Raw genomic sequence first — 21,997 nt, forward strand, 5'->3', positions numbered from 1 at the left:
TCACATCACTTTAGATCCCTGGATTCACCCCCTCCAAATATAGGAAATACTCTTTCACCTATGTGACTTAATGATACTTAGGGAAAAAGGAGAAAATTATGCAATATCCGTCTCTCATATTTTATGCATTGATTCCTTGTCCCTGCTAATTATACTCTTGGTGATCTTTATAATAAAGTAACAGGATCTGTGTGTCTGTGTGTAGGATCTCGCTAACCACTGAACCGAAATGGTTCTCCTTTACAGGATTGCTTCTCATAGGTCATTGGAAGGTTTATAACTATTGATAATGACCCCCCTCCCCCTCAAGGGTCCCTAGCGGCCTCTAGGGGCGGTGCCAGTAGTAAATAAATAAATGTATAAAGACATGTGAGGACATATGTACAAATATTCGGCACAACCTTGTTCATCTCAAATCTGGACATCAGGTAAAAGTTATTCATTGCATTGTATTATAGACAGCTTTCCGTGGGTATTAAAATTAAAAATTATTTAAATGCCCCGCAGGTTTAGGGTTTCTGCAGGGGATACTCACGAAGAAAAAGAACTATCTTTTTCCTTGTTTTTATTCTATTTCAAATACAAGGGGGTGGGGTATCTGTGCTCGCTAGATACTTTGAGGTAAAGCATCATTTATTGTGCTTTTTGTTCATGCCTTACTTCTGTATTTACAGTCAAATATGGGGCGTGAGGAGCGGAAGTTGGCTTACCTGACCATAGTAGACACAGTTCTTAGGGGACCTGCAGACCTTAATCTGGACGATGTCGTTTCTGTACTGAGTATCAACAGGTAGCATAGCTATTTATCGCATCGTAATATATACAGTTTTCCGCTGATAGTAAAATGAAAAATCATAGAATTATCTTAAGTTTTGTTTGCCCAAGGCCCGGGCCAACAATACAGGGATTAATTTTATGATTCTTAATATTTTTCTTGGCAAATTCTCTATAAAACTATCTATACATGATTTTGTAATACAGCGAAAATATACCCCTCGAATGAAAAGAAAAATTACATTCGACCCTTTGTTAACAAATGATTATGATGGGGCGGAAACATCTATTTCCATGACTTCAAATATAAAAAGCGATGTCTTTCTTGGGGAGGGGGGGACTTAGAATGAGGCAAATCCCGTAATGGAAATAAGCAAAGCCACTTGTATGTAGTAAAGTGCTAACTGTTTAAAATATACTGTAAATATTGTTTGACTAAAACATGAGTGAGTGTATATATTATGATGTAGTATATACAATACACTTTCGGTTCCTTAAAATGATTAGCGAGCAAATCCCCCCCTCCCTAATGTTCTTAATAAATGCCTAACCACCGCGGGTGGACCTTACTCTGTGGGGCTACACACACAAGCAAAACTACTAACTCCCTCCCAATACTTCATATTTTATAAAAATTAAAGGGTGGTGTTCTGTGAAACTTTGTGGGAAATCGCCACCCTTTCAATTATAATTTCAATTTTGTAAGATAAAACAGAGTAAATAGATAAAATTTATTTTTCCCTTGTACTTTATAAGTACACTAGCGGCTGCACTCCTAGCATCTATTCGAAAGTAAGGAAAGTAGGAAAATGGCATAAAACTAAACTTTGATACAACAATTAAATAACCTAAAACCATCCAGGGACCTATAAGAAGCTTCTATAAAATGAAGAACTTATTCGGTTCAGTATTTATTGAAATCTTAAGCTACATACAAAAATAACCTTACTACTTTATATAATAAGTACATTTAACTTAGCTGTAATTGTAAATTGCAAAGGTAAATATGGTATAATATGAAGTGCGCAATGTACAAAACGCCGCGCTAGTTTGTACTTTTCGAAAATTCGAAGTAGCAGGATGTTATTCAGGGATACCATAGAGAAGATAAAGAGTATGGATGTTATCATCCTTGTTATTCAGGGATACCATAGAGAAGATAAAGAGTATGGATGTTATCATCCTTATTATTCAGGGATACCATAGAGAAGATAAAGAGTATGGATGTTGTTATTCTTGTTATTCAGGGATACCATAGAGAAGATAAAGAGTATGGATGTTATCATCCTTGTTATTCAGGGATACCATAGAGAAGATAAAGAGTATGGATGTTATCATCCTTGTTATTCAGGGATACCATGGAGAAAACATAGCATATGGTTGTTATCATCCTTGTTATTCAGGGATACCATAGAGAAGATAAAGAGTATGGTTGTTATCATCCTTGTTATTCAGGAATACCATAGAGAAGATAAAGAGTATGTGTGTTATCATCCTTGTTATCCAGGGATACCATAGAGAAGATAAAGAGTATGGATGTTGTCATCCTTGTTATCCAGGGATACCATAGAGAAGATAAAGAGTATGGATGTTATCATCCTTGTTATTCAGGGATACCATAGAGAAGATAAAGAGTATGGATGTTATCATCCTTGTTATTCAGGAATACCATAGAGAAGATAAAGAGTATGGATGTTATCATCCTTGTTATTCAGGAATAACATAGAGAAGATAAAGAGCATTGATGTTATCATTCTTGTTATTTAGGGATACCATACAGAAGATAAAGAGTATGGATGTTGTTATTCTTGTTATTCAGGGATACCATAGAGAAGATAAAGAGCATGGATGTTATCATCCTTGTTATTCAGGGATACCATAGAGAAGATAAAGAGTATGGATGTTATCATCCTTGTTATTCAGGGATACCATAGAGAAGATAAAGAGTATGGATCTTATCATCCTTGTTATTCAGGGATACCATAGAGAAGATAAAGAGCATGGATGTTCGAAGAGGTTGGGGACAAGACAGAAACTATTATAAAAGTGTTGGATACTCTCCAAAAGATTCAAGGAATTGCTTTAGATAAATAAATAAGGTTTAAAATAGTTGTTCACTCTAAAGTTATAAACAAATGAAGATGCTTAAATAGATTAAATTCTTGGGATGATTTATCTTGTGAGGGCGGATGTATTCTCTCTTAAATCAGTAATTAACTTCCTTGGACCTATAAGAAGCTTCACTATAGAGGAAAACAATATCGGATTGACAGTTTCCAAGATACTTCACTTTACAAAGATAAACATTCTGTTACTTTTATACGTTGAACAATATGACCTAACCTATTAATCTAAAGCCTACAATCTGTGCAGAAGTTCTGCTCCTGTTCTGTCTCCTGCCAGATCCGCCCTCCTGCTCAACCTGAGGCATCAGTTCCAGTATTTTGCCAGGATGGGAGACAGGTAAGATCATTATTAGTAAAAGTGCAAGCTACTCCATGACTATGATTTTGTCCGTCCGTACGTCAGTCTGTCCGTCGGTCCGAGTAAGTTGACAAAAATTAGATTTTCACAGAGACTATAAAAAAGATAGAGGCAAGATTTTTCTAGTGTAGCAGGCTGTGAGCATTTAGCTAACGAATAAGAAAACGTGGTTAAAAAAAACTTTGGTTACCAGTAAATTTTGAAGTCCAATGTCTCCCTCTCTAAAAAAATATCCTTTCATGTAATATTCCTTAGCTAACTCTGCATTTACATATTTAGAGAGATTCTCCCTTTTGAATTTTGTCATCCTTGTTACTATAAGTTGACCTTTACCTTATGTATTTTATCACAAAATGTCAAGAAACAAAGATGGTTAAGCCTTACATCAGGAAAGCTTTAAAAGAATCAAAATCTAAAATTTTGAGAGGATAATAACTTTTTTCTTTTATACGAGCACAGCTTCTCTTTAACTGTCTGTCTAAAAGCCTTGGCATCAGAAAAAATATATATTTTTTGTTGTTGCTTTTCTTCTGATGGGAGTTCGTTTTTAGAGGGGGGGGAAGGTGTCCAATGCCCATAGAAAAAAACATTTAATCCGTGGAAGTACCAGTAGATATATTCCCTGTAAAGTAAAACCATGGAGATATTAAAGATATTAAGCTTCAAAGACATACTTAAAGAAATCGTTCTAGTTTGTGTACAGAAAATATAACATCCATTAAATTTGAAGGTACACCGACAAACCTCCTAAAGGGACAAACGTCCTAATGCGACAAATTTCCTAAACCTCATAATGCGACATACATCCTAATGCGACAAACCTCCTAAACGACATACCCCCTAATGCGACAAACCACCTAAAGGGACAAACATCCTAATGCGACATTTCTTAAGTAAAACGTCCTAAAATGTTTCAAAAGTTATTAAATAAAAAAAATCTTCCAAAATTTGAGGACAAAATCCACCACTGCTGTTAAAAAAGTTAAACAATAAAATCCAATATGGCGATAAAACACACAGGGACGAAATTCAAAACCGAAATTTATTTCTTGAATAACTTTGTCCACAGGGTGAAATTTAAAAATCCGTCCGACAGTTTTCCCAAAGTCGGTGTTGGCTACCCAACGGCATGGTTTCGAACCCGATACAACCTTGCATTAAAAATATCGACCCTTACCTCACACTTAATAAATGTGATATCACTTGAAAAGTTTTTAGGGGGTTTTACTTGAAAGATGTCGCATTAGGAGGTTTGTCGTTTAGGAGGTTTGTCGCTTAGGACGTTTGTCGTAGTAGGACGTTTGTCGGTGTACCAATTTGAATAGTCATATAGAAGCTTTACTCCAAAAATTAATATTTATGAAATGTCGCTAGTTGTGTAAAACTAAATTGTTACAAAATTAAATTGAATTATTGCATGCTCTTTTAGCCGGGGATCAGCAGCCGCTTGTAAGACGCCTATACGCCGCCAATTTGAACCCGTTAGTTTAGAGAGCCATTATATTTTTCTATTTCACTGTTGTTTATTAGAGATTGTCGGACAGCGGCCGGCCCCTACTTAATTTAGTTTTATTTTATGTATGTAACAATATTTCAAATAAAATGTTAAACCCCTTTAAGAAAATATATATTATATATATTTAGAATTTTAATACAAAATTTCTAGGCTAAATTGTATAATTTTTAGTATACAATTAGAGTTATTTTAAGCATATTTAAACGTGAAAATTATACAGTTCCCTAAAGTTTTAGCTTGAAAAATTTAGAGACTTATAAAATCTCAATTTGGTTAATGTACAAACCAGCAGTGTCTATACTGTTCCACCATTTATTTTTATATACAGATGGTGTAATTTTGTTTGTCAACAATGCCATCAATTTCAGGTCAATTGTCCTAATCCTTTTTATACCTAATTTTTTTCCTTCTTAACAGCCTATCTCAGATATCTAGCTTTAATAGGAGCAGAGTAGATATCATTTTTCCAATACCATTACAGATGGACGGACGAACTTGCGGACATGCAAAGTGAAATATAGAGTATCTTCGCTACTAAAAATAAACTGACTTAATCGTCCTTGTTAGTAAATAACATTAATAATTATATGGAAGAATTTATTGCTTTACTGCATTGAGTTTCTACCTATATAATGACAAAAACATATTCATTTTTTAAAGGTATTGCTGTTCTATATGTAGGGTGTGTTCGTCTGTCCTAACGTCCATACGCCTATAGAGACATTTCTGATCGTTAATTGTTGCTTGTGGTACAATTTAAAGGAGGGTAAACTCTGCAACATAACTAGAAGAGCTTGGAAATGATAATTCCTAAGGCAATATTGTATTCAAATTATATCTAAATCTAAATCTGAAATATTTCAAGTAACTTCACTTTACTACATAGAAATGTTCGTTTGTCCGACTCTATAATTTGTTATGCTCCCCTTTCTGGATGTTGCTTCCTTGTTATTGAGTATCGTACCTTCTATAATAAAATAACCATTAGCTATACATAATATTTGTTATTTAATAGCGTAGCAACTCTACTACAAGAGAATATTTAGTATTATCAAGTACGTCCGTCAATAGGACCTAACCAGGGACCTAACGCCAAAATAACTTTTTAGTAGCATAGCTACTCTAAAATTCACTTTAGCTGTAAGGCTATGGGTGAAATATAATTTCCTCTTCTGCTATTTAAGATAGACTGCTTAATTTTTAAGTAAAGATACCAATGAGTATTCAGCATACAACTTACTTGGTCCGCCAGTCTGCCCGTCATTCTACAAATGGCATTTATTAACTGATATGCAAAGGTGGCATGATTTTTTATGTTTTTTTCATTCCACCCTTTTTTATAATTTGCTTTTGTCCGTTGTTCTTGTTAGTGAAGTTTCTTCAAACATCCTATTTCTTTTAATAAAAATGGATTAAAAGGTGTGTACATTGATCATTTTTGACTGGCATACAAGTTTTAGGCATTTCTATCCAACAGGGTCCTATCCTTCTTTATATTATTTTCTAAAGTTTTGTATTTCAGTATTTTCTTTTTGAAAAAATGGTTTAATTCTTTAGAAACTCGTTATCTTCTTGAAACTAAAACTAGACTTTCTTCTCAATAGTAGAGTTTTTTTAGAGTGGTAGGCAATACCTTTTTTAGACATTAAATCTGCTAGTTTACATTCAGTGGCATTTGCAGGGTTTTGTTAGAGGGGGGTGGGAGATTGAGGGGATAATAAAAAGTAAAGACAGGTGTTCAAAATTTTAAGTTTGGGTTGTTTGCGAGATCTTTTGGTACAGAAAGATTGACATACTTTCAAATAGCGGCTCTGCGACAAAGAAATGGCCTAAAACCATCGCAAAGACTATGTGAAGTTTGCCTAAAAGATGAAACTAAATCGGTTCATTAGTTAGTGAGATATTAAAGGACAAGCAAATAAAACCTCACTACTTTATAGAATTATATATATAAAAACAGGTTATTTTTTTAACATTTTATTGATGGAAGACAACTGTTTCACTATTAAATAGATCATCAGTTCCAATTAAGATGTATAAATAAGAGTTAAAAAATATATGTCTTCGCATTTTGAATCCTTTTAATAGACTTTATAGAATAGTTATAAGGTCCTACAACATAGATCGTAAACCTTTCTAAAAATTCTAAACATATTTATCGGTTGCTTTAAAAGATATTTTTCAAAACATTAAAATATGATATCACTTTAATTCTCTTTACATCGGACGTTGAAATTTTGACTAAACAGCTCTTTTCCAAGCATTCTAAGTGACTTTTTTTCTATTTGCTAAAGTCATTTATCTTAATAATTTAGTTTTGATACATTTTCACAAGTTTTTTTTTACAGACAACAAGAATGACACTTTTTAATGAAATTAACTTGACTACTAGCTTTATGTAACACCAGCGGCTAGGCCCTTAAAGGCCAAAAAGGGGAAAGGGAAGTCGATCCTAAACTTTTAAATTTTGTTTTAGAAAGAAAAGGTAAAATAAATATTTTTTGGAGGGGGGGGAGGGAGGGTTCTGGGGGATAACTACTTTTAGAAAAGCTGAAATCTAAATGCAAATTCATTAGAGCTAGACACAGTTTTTACTATTTCTTCTATTTAAATTCTTTACAATATGAATTCTGAAAATGTTAATGAAAATGCAACTCATAATGGCCTTACAGTAGCAAAGCTACCCAATAACTTAACATGTAAGATTGTCCGACTGTCGAAAACCTGATAAACTTAGCTTCTGTTTGAGATAAGCTGCTGAAATCTTTGCTAAATTTTCTCTGGTCAAAGAAGGATGACCGTTCGCAATTTAATTGGATTAATATCTGATTTATTTGACCTATACGCATTACAGTGTCTCAGATTTAAAAAATATAGTTAAATCATGCAAAAATGATTACCCATGCAAAATATTTTTTCTGTACTGCAAAAATTGCGACGGTAAAAGCACTTTGAAATTTTGAGGCCCCCCTTATGGAAGTTATAAATTCATTGTATCTGAACTATGGCTTCATTGTGCTCCCAGGAAAGGCCTTGAGGAGTAGAATCAAAATATCTCGTTCCTAGCCTTAGAAATGACTTAAAAACCACCATTTTTTAGAGTTTATTGAGAATTGTTCATTTTCCATTTTGTACAGGTTTTTTGAGATTTTCTCAGGCTAGGAAAGAGATATTTTGAAACGTACAAAACTTCCTGATTCTACTCCTCCAGGCCTTTCCTGGGAGCACCATAAATCCATATTTCTGATGCAATGATTTTTTGACCTCCATAAGGGGGGCATTAAAATGTGCTTGTACCGTCGCAATTTTTGCATTACAGAAAAAATATTTTGCATGGGTCATTTCGCATAAATCAACCATATTTAGGCAGGGGGCCAAAATTTTACCAAAATTTTTCAAATCTGGGACACTGTAGTGCGCATCTATACTTAAATGACTCGTTACTTTAATGCACATATATGTTGCCATTCTTGTTTTTATGTATGGAAATCTTTGAGTTCATATAACGTTTTGGGGGAAATTATGATTTTAGGTAAATTTTAACTAAGTAGAGACAAAGTATTTTTCTGCAGTTAACTTCTGAATTTTACTAGACATGGAGATGGAACCCATATCACTATGAGTCAGTCTGACCGCTGGTTGAAGCAGGCCAGGATTATTGATGGCAGGACAGTCAGTACAGTAGATACAGGTATTAGTATGGATCAGACTGACCGCTGGTTGAAGCATGTTAGGATAATTGATGGCAGGACAGTCAGTACAGTTGATACAGGTAATAGTAAGAAACAGCCTTACCGCTGGTTGAAGCAGGACTGTATTATTGATGGCAGGGCAGTCAGTACAGTAGATACAGGTATTAGTATTAACCAGTATGACCGCTGGTTGAAGCAGGCCAGGATTATTGATGGCAGGACAGTCAGTACAGTAGATACAGGTATTCGTATGAACCAGTCTCATTACTGCTTGAATGGTTTAAACATGAAGTATATAATAGAGAACAATCAGTACAGTAGATACTTGTTTACTTGTTAACTAGTCTGTGTACTGGTTAAAACAGTCTGAATATCAGTAGCCAGTTTGCGAAAGGATAGTAACCTTTTCTATTTAAAAAATGCTATAGTTTTCGTGAAAACTAATCTTGTTTTTAACTGCTTTTTTCACGCTACAGTATATAAAAATAAAATATATATACAACAAATATTTTTTCTGTTTAGATATAATCTTCAAGAAAATGACTGGTGGACATATTTGGATGAACTTTAATGAATGGATCTTATTCATAAGAGAATTAGCTAAGGTAGGTTTATAAAACGTGATACCTGAAAGAAACAGGTTGTCTTAGTGTCTGTTTAGTGGCCAAGCTACGCGTCAATTCACTTTGTCTTTCTGTATTCCAGTACTTCCGTGAGTCAGTCCTTTACGCTGTTGAGAAATGTGATTTCCTCAAATGCTATTTAAGATTTTATCTTAAGATGTATCTTTCCAAACAGTCCTGTGTATAACTTCCCCTGTCTGTCGGTCAGGCAACAAATAAACATATTGTGACGTTTCGGGTATAAATATAAATATTTTTCATAAGGATTTCGTGACTTTAATTCTTCTATCTTCTATTCTAATGTTCTTCTTTCTATTTCTTTTTCTACCTTTCTTTTTTGAACAATTAAACATTTGCTCTGTAGTTGTAATTGCACTTAGTCTGATTGTCAATCCATGATTTTTTGTGCTTCTTTTTGATGTTGTCATCTTTGTTAAATTCTCGAAAACATCAGAAATTTCTGAGCTTTATTTTTAGATATATGTATATATTATTTTACAAATAATTATATTATTACTGCGCTACCTATGGACGATAAAAATTAATTATCCTTCTTATTATTCCACTAAAAAAATAATATGACCTATTTATTAATTTCTTATAATTTTTCCAATAAAAGCTTATACAATATTTACATACTATTAGAAGCGAAGCTACTTAGAACTAGTATCTGTCCTTTAGTTTGTCACTGATAATAACTGTATTTTCATTCTTACGTAAAGGACCAGAATGTTTATCATTTCTACTATGTGTTTGTAAAAAAAATATCTAACTTACATGACTCTCCTTCACAGGGAAGCTATTTGTTGGTCCTGGATGGTTTTTATCCATTTTGGAAGAAAGTAAATACATTCACCCCAGAAAAATTGCCACAAAAAAAAAATATTCACACCGCTGCAAATTTAGTTTTTAAAAAAACTAAAACTTAATATCAGCTCTTCAACTACCCCCTTCCCCTTTATTAAAAAAGCCCCTAGAGGCCTATAGGGAAGTGCAGCTAATGTTAGCTAAGATTTCTCATTTAAAACGTCAGGTTAGATACATAAACTGTGCCTAACCTGTAGTTGCTGTGCTACTAATGGATATAATTATCCTTTTATTGATTTTACAACATAATACTTTTGATATTTATCTACTAATTAATATAATCTAATAAACTTAGTATTTATCATGAAAAGTTATTTATTCATATAAATTTATAAAAAGCAAGTTTGAACACAGCCGGAAAAAACGTAGCTCTATAAATCATTGCCTTTAATATTTTTGTAATTAAGAAACAAGTATTTATGTAGAGATGCTACATTTTACAATTAAAGATCTTTTTGGGTTGTAATGCCTAATTTCCATAGGAATTGTTTAAGTCATATTGCACAAATAACAAGGACAACAAAAATACAAATTGTCAGTTTAATTTGAATCGGTTCCATTGGAATTCAGCCCACACGGGATTCAACCCACGGAATTCAGCCCAGCGGGATTCAACCCAAAGGTATTCAGCCCACACGGGTTTCAACCCACGGTATTCAGCCCACACGGGATTCAACCCACGGTATTCAGTCCATACGGGACTCAACCCAAGGAATTAATTCCATACGGATCTCAACCCACGGAATTCAGTCCATACGGGACTCAACCCACAGAATTCAGTCCAAACGGGACTCAACCCACAGAATTCAGTCCACACGGGATTCAACCCATTATATATGTAAAATTACCAGTTTGAAAAAAAATATTTTTTTTTTAATTTGAGAACAAAATTTTTATAAATTTAAAAGAAAAAATTTACATAAACTTTTTTCAAAACTATTTTTTTTAATTTTCTAAAAATTTGGTTCTCAAATTTAAAAAAAAATATTTTTGAAAACTGGTAATTTTATATATATAATGGGTTGAATCCCGTGAGGACTGAATTCCGTGGGTTGAGTCCCGTATGGACTGAATTCCGTGGGTTGAGTCCCGTATGGACTGAATTCCGTGGGTTGAGTCCCGTATGGACTGAATTCCGTGGGTTGAGTCCCGTATGGACTGAATTCCGTGGGTTGAGTCCCGTATGGACTGAATTCCGTGGGTTGAGTCCCGTATGGACTGAATTCCGTGGGTTGAGTCCCATATGGACTGAATTCCGTGGGTTGAGTCCCGTATGGACTGAATTCCGTGGGTTGAGTCCCATGTGGGCTGAATTTCGGGTGGGCTGAATCTCGTAGGTTAAATCCCGTGTGGGCTGAATACCGTTGGGTTGAATCCCGCTGGGCTGAATTCCGTGGGTTGAATCCCGTGTGGACTGAATTCCAATGGAACCATTTAAATCTTATATAATTGTATTAAATAGTATCTACGCTTCCGTCTCTTTTGTCCATTTTCATATTTCTTTATGATATTAAACCTATTTCCATTTCTCATATAAAAACCTATTTCTATTTTGTCAAATTTTCCGCCTCTTGTATTGTCTATTACGTGACTTTTATGTCAATTATATTTTCAATGTGTGTTGCTTTAACAAAAGTGTCTTATTCCCTAACAAATAATTTTATTAGTATAGATAAATACACCAAACAACTACCTCCCTTTTTTTAAGGGCCCAAAAGATTGCAGAAAATTTTGTGTTGGGAAATGTTTAATATTCAGAAACTTTTTTTCTAGAAAGGAACTTGCTTTGTATATTAAAGATTAATACATTATTTCTTTGATGTTGCACTAGATTTTTATGCACTCTAATAAAGTAAAACTCGCAGCTGGCTAAAATAACGATACTCCCATCCGCTCACTTTACCCCATGCCTTCACTCCTACTGAATGAACGAACTGATCATTAAATGAGGTCCATGTTAGGAACCTAAATTGATGAAAAATTTTCCCTTGTCAATATATCCAATTATATTCTATATCTATATCAAATTTACTTCAAAAATGTTGATAATATTATTTAGGCATTAAAAAATAGTTCAAACAAAAATACATTTCAAATATTTAATATTTATAAACCAAATTATTGTCATAATTCTTTGAATATATATGCGCTTGTTTCTTATGTACTATATTTTTATGAAATAAAGGAAAAACTAAGATATCCTGTAAAAAAATTATAGGAATTAAAATTACTAAAATTATAGTAAAACTCTAATCATTTTTCATGATGATTTAATAAAAAATTCTGAAGTAAGTATGAAACAAATTTTAGCTAAAAGTAATTTTCAATGATTTAATGTGGCTTTAGTAAAAAAATAGTCTTTAAGATTCTTAATTTTTTAAAAACATATCATTAGTAATTATTTTGGTAAGTATTTTTTTTTAAATTTTAGCTGTACCCTTGCAGGCTCCCCTCCTGTACTAACCCTGTGGGGCTTTTTAACCATTACTTTACCTTAACCTAAAATAAATCTCATAAATATGATATCATCATCATTAATAGTGAGAATTATTGCAAAACTTTCAGTAAATACAAATGCTTTATTGGACGTGATTGTCCTTGTTTTCTATATAAAAAAGAAACTATCTTATTCTCTCTGAGTTGACCCCAAATTCCAGGACATAGCTGAACACGAAGCAATAAATGGTTCAATTTTATCATTTCTTTTATCCACAAAAGAGATGATTCTATGAAAAGAATGTAGTCGTTAAATTAATTACAAGAATAAAATATGTTAATTATTGGAACTACATACATTAGTAAGGGCTTTGTTTGACAGAATCATTATTTTTGCCTCATAGTTCTCAATAAATCCTGTAAAATGTGGCACTAATGGTACTTATAGAGGGGGTTATCAGCATAGACATCCAAGCTTTTAACTTAGGTAAGAGGTGGTTCTAGATTGGGGGTTCTTTACATGTAGATGGGTAAAATAACACGGTTTTTGTTTAGTTTTTCTGACACCCCCAAATATTTTGATAGTGCCTCTGACACTCGCAAGTTTAAATTAAATCAAATTTATTTCCCAAAAATTTGTGTATCGTCTATTGCCTAATGACTTAAGATCTATTTCAAAGAAGCCCCCATTGTAAAAATTTACAAATTGGAATGTCTTTCATCTCTTGGCGAAAATTTAGCACATTTTTTAGGATAGTGTGATATTTTTTTTTTATTTGAGCAAAGCAACTCCACAGGTAATCTGTTGACAATGTATTTTCATACACTTGGTCCTTAGTTACCTTTTTTATATACATCTTTTTTACAGCAAAGGAAATTTTTTGGCTTATATTCCTCCATGATTATATGATGTAGAACAAAAATATATACATACACTTATGGGGTTTGGAATGGACGTTTTTAAAAGTATTTCTTAATACGCTAGCAGACCAAAACTAAACAGGATTTCCAGTATGACTTCCAAACCGATTGATATCAGCTGGATTAATACCAGTTAGGAGAATAAATCTTGTATTGTATTTTAGACATTTTTACAAATCATAAAAGAAATATTACCAGATAAATGGCCTTCGGCAACTAGGGTCCAACAAAACAGGAATTAATTTTATAATTTCTCATTTTACACTCCACAGAAGCTGTCAATACAGTGCGATAAATAACTATTTTCTCACTCTAGAAAATTAAGATTCATCAATAAATTGACCAAAAAAGCTCTATAAATATGTTTATTGAATTATTATAGTTTTATAAAATTATATTTTAGGATAAAGATTTTTATGTTGATGATTTGTATGAAGCTTTGATACTCTGTGGAAAACCTATGGTGAGAACATTTTTAGTAGCGAAGCTACTCTACAATTAATTTTGTCGGTACGTAAATCCGTCTTTTGCACTATTCGGGTTACTTGTATGTATAAACCAGATAAAAAGAGAGAAATCTAATAATTTTGTTTTAATTTAATGGTCGGGATAACCTTAAAATTTATCTTAATTGTAAAGAATATTTAAATGGGAAGGTTTTGAAGGTTTCCCTGCCCCCATGCATAATTTTAAAAACAGAGCTTAAATATTTTATAATATGTACCTAATGTAAATAAAAAAAGGTATTTTCTTTTTTCAAGTTCTTGAAATACGAATGTAAAAAGTTTTTTGTTTAGATGTTAGATGCACATTTTGACCGTAGTTCAATTACAAGCCGACTTACCGACCCCAACCACTATGGAGGCACTCACAGGTACATTCAAGGGAACACTACAAACTAACTGACCCTAATCACTATAGAACACACAGGAACACTACAGACTAACTGACCCTAATCACTATAGAACACACAGGAACACTACAGACTAACTGACCCTAATCACTATAGAACACACAGGAACACTCCCTAATCACTATAGAACACACAGGAACACTACAGACTAACTGACCCTAATCACTATAGAACACATAGGAACACTACAGACTAACTGACCCTAATCACTAAGGCACACACTGCAACACTACAGACTAACTGACCCTAATCACTATAGAACACATAGGAACACTACAGACTAACTGACCCTAACCACTATAGAACACACAGGATTACTACAGACTAACTGACCCTAATCATTTATATAATCATTATTTATAGATTTCGATTTGATTCAAATGGGCGAGGCCTGGGACTATCAGGTCGTAGAGATTACCGGGACTTGCCAGCATTATGGCCGACCCCTCCAGACGACAGCGGCTTGCTTGGATACCTGCCAAGCCTACTTGGAGCCGGCAGGGAGGGAGCTACCTCACCCTTAAGCCTATCATCAAGGTAATATAACAACATTTCATTACATGAGTAAAAATTATTGATATATAATCAAATAAACATGTTTAATCCTTTGTTTTATCCTTATTATTAGATATTTTAAGGAAAAAATATGTTATTTATATTTATCATTTTTCTACATGATTTCACTCAAAATATGCTGAAAATAAGTAAATGCAAAAATATTTAAAGATCAAAAATATTAAATGCATTGACGATTTTGATCTTAAATATCACTGCAAAAAAACAATTATTTATAGAAGATAAATAAGAGATTGTTTTGTACAAAATACAAAAGAAGTATTTATGTGAGAAAATATAAGAAATACTAAGAAGTTACAAATTTGAAAATTAAAAAATTTAAAAAAAAAATCTTGCTAACTGTTAATAGGAACGTGAAGCTTACTGTAGATCTAAGGAAAGTTAATTTTAACTATCTTTTGGGGGAGTGTACCCCAAAAATTCTAGAGAAATCGCCCCTCAACACCCCCCCCCCCCACTTCTAAAACAATCTGATGGTTATGAATATTTAGATAACTTATATTATAGAAGAAATCATATTGAAATTTAATAATCAATAGTCAATTATCATTCTATCCTAAAGCTATTTTAATTTCCATTGAATATTCTAGATATGCGATCAATTATATGTTACTCTAACTGATCATTATAATTGCACTACAGACAGACAGACAGACATTCCTTTACTTAATAATATAATTTCAAGGAACATTGTTTACCTACATCATATTCTTGAATTCTAAGTTTGTGAAGATAATGTTTGTTTATGGTATAACACATTACTTGTTAATTGTTATAAATGGCTACATTGCAGAAAATATACAGGGTGAACATATAAAATTACTTTTGTGAAAAATATTTGATACAGAAATTCAGATTGGACGTATTACGGAAAAAACACAATACATAGAAAAAATCTAATATTCTTAGGCAAAGTAAAATATTGAGTATAAGATTTTCAAGATATTTTCCTCTGCACTGGGTTAAGTTTAAATATTGCAATAAGGAAAAAAACATAAAATTTACTAATTTTGTTAGAAAATGTTCATGTAATGATGACTAAACATTAGAGAACTTTTTAAATAAATTTTTTTATGGTAGCCCTGCAAAAATATACGCATAATTTGATGACTTTATACTAAAACAGGAATATTACTCCAAACTTTCAATAAATATTTTACTTGTAGTCAGAATATACAAAAGTAATCACAACATGATGACTAAACTCAACTAATTTTTAAAAATTTTAATGAACGAACGGACATTCTGGTAAATATTATAGAGTTGCTACGATTTCTAAAACATACCAAATTGTTATAGGAATCATCATGCAAAGTTTGAAATCGACTAAACAATTCTAACATGTCTAAATTAACGAAAAGAGCTAACCGTTACTGACGGACCGACCCTTATTATAAAAAAGCCTCGCTTTATAGAAATTTTTGGGTAGCCCTGTACATAATAATGTAAGCATAATATGAAGACTAGACTAGACAAACAGGAGAAATATTAATTTTAAACTTTGATTAAATATATATAAAAGGCAAAAGCCTTATGAAGATATTAGCATAGATAAGTATAAGCATGTACTCTATAAGCTGCAGGGAGGGAGGGGACATTGGACTGTAAATTAAACTGGCACTCTAAATTTGAAAAGTAAGTCAACTTATTCGTTGGCCCAGAAGATTTGGTTACTGTTATGGATCTTGAATGGTTGGTTCGAAAACTTCAAAGTGTTTAAATTTTTCATCCAATATTTTGTTTAATATCATTGAGATTGTATATAAATTTATTGTCCATTGTCCTATCCCTTGAGATAACTGATACGCATATTTGTAATATTGTTACATAGCAGTCTTTTTTCTTAGATTTACTCTTCGAGTTTTGGAAAAATTTTATACATTTCTAGAGTGCTGAAGTAAATGTTTATTTTATTAATTTGGGGCCTGATTTACCATATAATCCAAGCTTTATTAGGCAACTCTAATAAGAATAGTCTTAAAAATAAAAGAAACCACTTAAACCTTAAGTATCTGAATGTTTCTTTTACATAGATTTTGATTTCTGTCATTTAAACACGACTTAGATATTCCTATAGAACTATTTTAATTGATTTAAAAGAAAAAAAATAATTGCTCAAAGAAAGGCCTAATCCGAGCATTTAACAAATTTATCTCTTTTATTTGGGACCAAACTTAACACCCCCTTAAAACTTAAGTTGGAAGACCGCCTTCCCCTCTTTTTTACCCCCTTAAGTTTTATCTCATTTTTGCAAAACCTTGTTAACGCCACCGTTTATATGTAATGGTTTTTGTTTGTTCCATTAAAATGAGAGACAGGAAAGTTTCAACTTTTTGTACGAAAAGTATTTTTAATTAATTTTATTTCATAACATAGATTCAGTTTTAAAATTTTGGCAAACTTTTTCTTATCTATTGCAAAAATTTCGGGAATAGTCCCTTTCGTTACATCGCCCCATAAATGGCGATTCGTTTTATTTTAAAATGTTTTTTTTTATAGGTTATTTTAGGTTAGGTTAGGTTATTTTGGGTTAGGTTATTGCCCCACAGGGTTAGGTAATTGGCCCCGCAGGGTTAGAGCCCCCTGCAGGGGCTAGAAATAGGAGAAAAGCTACTGTGAAAAATACGAAGAATCGCCCCATATGGAGCGATGTTACGAAAAGGAACTATACCCAAAATTTCATAACATCAGCCCAGTGGCGTGCACAGATTTTTTTCCAGGCGGTTGTCCTTTTTAAGTTTATGAAAACCTAGTAGTAATAAGTTTTGTCAAAAGTGTCCAAGAAAGGAGTTCTAAGGGGAGTATAAAGTGTATAATACCTTACATTTAAAAATTTACATCCCTTCTTCTCCCAGAATTTCCTTTCCATAAATTGAATTTTTTGGAAGTGGGCTAGAAGGAATATAAATTTCACAGTAACTTACTACTGTTTAATCTCTATTTTGTCTAACTCTAACTTTGTAACTTTCCAGAAAAAAAACAGAACTTTTGTTTAAGAAGTACTTTCATGTGAAAGTCTCGTCTTCCTACTAAATAGTAAATCTCTTCTATAATTAGGGTCTGCTAGTACACTACTACGTCTGGGGACTGTTAGGTATTATGGTTTTTTTAACAAAAAATAATTTCTACTTGATATGAAAATTAGTATAATTAGTAAAAAAAAAGTTTTATTTGCATAAAAAGTATTTGAATATTTATAAAAAATGAAGTTTGATTTGCAAATTACTGTATTTTATTTAAGTTAAATTCATTGATTTTAATTAGCAGCAATATCACAGAATTGTTGTAGATTAAAATAATACAAACTCAGAAATGCAAATTAAAATTCCCACAAAATAAAGATGACAGAATAAAACAAGAATGTAAACATTGAAGATTCGCATCAAGAATGAAAATCAATTAATAAACAAATAATTCAAGAAGTAAACTTTACTTGATCGCGGATGGGATAGAAAGGAAAGTAATGTTGACAAAAAAAAAACATAGCTCGGCAGTTCCTTGTGAGCCGCAATCTAATGCAGCGGCAAAGACAAAACTTATTGATTTTATATTTGGTGGCTGAATGAGCTATACTAGTTGCACGGTTAAGGATTTCCATTAATTTACTATTGAATGCAGATTATTTGATGATATGGCGCGGATGATTAGTTATATAAACGTGGCAACAGCGGCGGCTTAAAAACTTTGGGATTCATTGAATTGGGAGGGAGTCAGAATCAAACAACGAAATATTTTCGGTTTCCCTCAAAGTGCCTGGTCGAGCACTGAATCCCTTCACATATTTGTAATAAATTAAAAATAATTGAATGATGTGTAAGTTTTTCCTGGTGTTTTTTGATACCTTAGGAAAAGATAGGTTAGGTTGTATTAAATAAAGGGAAGCCTGTCCGCAGAGTTAGGATACAACATTTTAGGGTCCTCCACATTAGGAACAAAATACCATAGTATTTAGTAATAATGAGGGTTAAAGAAAACATGTATTTATAGAGTAGTGGCACATTCTATAAATTATGTGAAATGCAAAGAAAGAGTTAGTGCTTTCACTCAAACCTATTATTGAACCACAGTTATCCCCCCCCCCTTTCCTTTATTTACGGTTGAAGGAGGGGGGCTATCCCTGCCGGGCTTTTATGATCTTTCTAACATAATCTAACCTAAAATAAGCATATTTTTTTTTTAATTTTTTGTGGTTCATATTCAATAAAATGGAAACCACAAAAGAATTCTTTAATTGATTAAAAAGTTTTCAGAAAAATTGTGAATTTGAATTCTATAAATGGCTGAAGATTTTCGATTTCAGTGCTTTTGTTGGGAATAGTCCCTTTCGTAACATCGCCCCATAAGGGGCGATTAGTCGTATTTTTATAAAGGCTTTTTATAGGTTATTTTAGGTTAGGTTAGGTTATATTGGGTTAGGTGATTACCCCTCAGGGTTAGGTAATTGGCCCCGCAGGGTTAGAGCCCCCCACAGGGGCTAGAAATAGGAGAATCGCCCTATAAGGTGCGATGTTACGAAAGGGACTATACCCCTTTTGTTAACTAAATATAATTTACTTATTTAAACATTTTATTAAAGGGAGGAAAAGGACAATAAAAGATAAATTTATCTACATTTTACCTCATCAATTACCTCTATGGGCGGGGATGGTGTCCATGACACTCAAACGACAGGTCCAACAACATAGGATAAATAAGGAGAGCCAAATGTCTCTTTCCTGTCCAAAAACCCCGGTTATTAGGTTAATTTACACCCATCAGACAACCAGCGTTTTATTTGCACGACCTTTGTCTGAGCAGTCATAACTGTGTTTAGTAATGAGTTGCGCCTGTTTTGGGCCAAGGCATTCCCCCAACTATAACTATTAATGTCGCATATTACCAGTAGGAACCATTTTTAACATCTTTATTTATGACGCAATATAAAGCCAAGATTCGAACCTATCACCTCCCCGACGACGAGTGTTGAGCCACGGTCATGGGTTACACCTTACAAACTATCTATCTAACATTGTCCCCGACTAAAATTAAATAATATTAAATATTAAATGCTTGTTAATGTTCGTTTGTGTGACTTTCTGATTTGACAAGCTTTACTTTCATGGATGTTATTATCCTTATTTTATTTTAGTTTGAAGCGACGAAGTAGAAGTGTTCATCAACTTTTAAGAGAATAATTCAATCTAATTCATTTGATGATTCAACTTTGGATTTCTTAATTTTTCATTTGCCGCTAAAATGAACCAATGACGTTTATACTAATAAATAGATATCCAATATTACGCTAGAGACACATAATTGGTTAATTTTAGTGGCAAGTTTATAAAATTCTAAGTGATACTAATTATATAAATTATCTAATCATTATTGTATGTACATATAACTTTGAAATAAAAATTTTATGATATATTTTTTATCTATTTAATCAATTAGCATTTTTATAAATTTTATCTCAGTCAAAATTTACGTACTCGGCTTTTTGAAGTAATAACCGACAGACAACGCGCGTAGTTTATTGAAGGTATTAAATCAATAGGGCAATTCTAACATGCCTGAATTAACGAAAAGTGCTAACTGTGAAGTATAGACGGACGCACAGACACTGATAATTTAGAAAAGCCTCACTTTTAAAAATAAATTGTTTTATGTTTGTTTAATAATCATCTTGTACAGCCAAATCCCTTCTAAAAACAATTAAATAGAAATAACTATAAAGATAGACAAACAATTTTTACAAAAACAACAAAAATACGTCAACATTCGCAATCAAATAGATTTATTTAAAAAAACGAACAGATTCTACTAGGATGAGTCGATTTAAAACAAAAAAAAACTTATATAAAAGTATCTAGTGTTCATCTGTCTGTGTATGTTTGAACCGTATGATCTCGATAATCGGTAAATCCATATGGTACTGGGAAGGTTATAACTATTTCAGAGAAGGGCAACCCACCTTTCACAGAGATATCAACTATAAAAAAAATTTCCTGCCTGCATTCCTTCCTACTCGTGTCCCTAGATACATCTAGGGGCGCAACCGCTAGTACTTGTATGAGGTCGTGAGTTCAGATATGAAACTCTTTAATTCGGCAATTTCAAAGCAAAAAAAAAGATGTTTAAGGGGGAGGAGTAATATGCTCCTTCCCCCTCCCCCTACACATATCAGCCATTAATTAAATGATATGATTTCATACCTTTCCTTGATATTCTGTAACTTGGGTACTTGAAATAAAGATAAAATCATTGAATTTGGCTCTGAGCAAGGTTTTCATCCAATATTTCAATTATTCAAGGATAATAACTTGCATAGAAGCAAAGCTTAAATTTAACTTGTACCCAAAGTTAAACAAAAACGTTAGCTTAAAAACTTTAAGTTAAAGTACTTTTCCAATTTTTTCAATCAATAATTTCAATCTACAAAAGGGGAAACTATGTTTAAAATTATGGGGGATGCATATTAATTTATCATCCATTGTCTTATACACCAAGATCCCTGTCAAAACTTGCAAAAAGTAAACTAAACATATAATTGTTTATTTCAATTTTGGCGTACAACCTTTTCTATAAAAGCTTTACATATTAGTATGCATAAGGCTTGAAAGGATTACTGTACTGAATAGACAAACTAAATAATCAACCTTTGTCTTTGTATTACGAGATTTCTATATAAAATCCTCCACTTTTCTAGCTGTACGAAGAACTAAAAAAACACTAACGTTTTTACATCTATGTACAAGTGGTACAATTTATTTCTATGAATTTTTTCTTACAATTTTATTTTCCGAGAACCATTTTAAAGAAAAATATAACATTTGTATTCTGTTATGAGAATAGTTAAATCATTTTATGAAGGCTTTTTTATGAATTTATTACTCTTTCTTTTTTTTATGAAATTATGTTTATTTCTTTTACTTCAAGGTGAAAAAGGAGGGGCACAGTTCACTCGAAGCGACAGTAAGAGAAAAAAAATTTCCCAGACACAAGGCCAACTGTTCCTAAAATGTCCCAATGAAAATATAAATTTAGTGGAAAAATGAAAATCTTAAAATGAGGCCTTTTTGAGAAAATCAGATTTAAAAATTTCAAGTTCAATTTTCATCCCCTAGGAGTTACTGCATCATCATGACAAGAAAAGCAAAGATTATTAATTTAAGATTTTGAATAAGTTTGCTTTTATAAAGTTCTTCATAAAACCACT

At 32.4% G+C, this 21,997-nt stretch overlaps 1 protein-coding gene and 1 long non-coding RNA gene across 2 annotated transcripts; both read left to right on the plus strand.

Annotated features, from left to right (window-relative positions):
* Positions 1 to 367: 367 nt before the first annotated feature.
* Positions 368 to 2,864, plus strand: LOC145315487 (uncharacterized). Its single transcript, XR_013878078.1, has 3 exons — positions 368 to 428; positions 675 to 790; positions 2,750 to 2,864. It is a non-coding gene; the product is annotated as an uncharacterized LOC145315487 (long non-coding RNA).
* A 162-nt stretch (positions 2,865 to 3,026) lies between these two features.
* On the plus strand, positions 3,027 to 20,208 carry LOC145318335 (tubulin polymerization-promoting protein homolog). Its single transcript, XM_080159635.1, has 7 exons — positions 3,027 to 3,237; positions 8,368 to 8,465; positions 8,989 to 9,071; positions 13,717 to 13,776; positions 14,111 to 14,187; positions 14,590 to 14,763; positions 19,931 to 20,208. Exons 1-7 carry the CDS (start codon positions 3,227 to 3,229, stop codon positions 19,974 to 19,976), a joined length of 549 nt encoding a protein of 182 aa, XP_080015761.1. The 5' UTR covers positions 3,027 to 3,226; the 3' UTR covers positions 19,977 to 20,208.
* Positions 20,209 to 21,997: the final 1,789 nt, after the last annotated feature.

The sequence above is a fragment of the Acartia tonsa genome, chromosome 4, assembly GCF_053477335.1.
Source record: "Acartia tonsa isolate MP-2025a chromosome 4, ASM5347733v1, whole genome shotgun sequence".
Lineage (NCBI taxonomy): Eukaryota > Metazoa > Arthropoda > Copepoda > Calanoida > Acartiidae > Acartia > Acartia tonsa.

What these genes read in the sequence shown, in the direction of transcription:
- LOC145318335 (XM_080159635.1), top strand. An exon ending in AGTCAGTACAGTAGATACAG is followed by an intron (nt 8,466 to 8,988) that starts GTATTAGTATGG and finishes TTTTCTGTTTAG; the next exon opens with ATATAATCTTCAAGAAAATG. An exon ending in CACTATGGAGGCACTCACAG is followed by an intron (nt 14,188 to 14,589) that starts GTACATTCAAGG and finishes CATTATTTATAG; the next exon opens with ATTTCGATTTGATTCAAATG.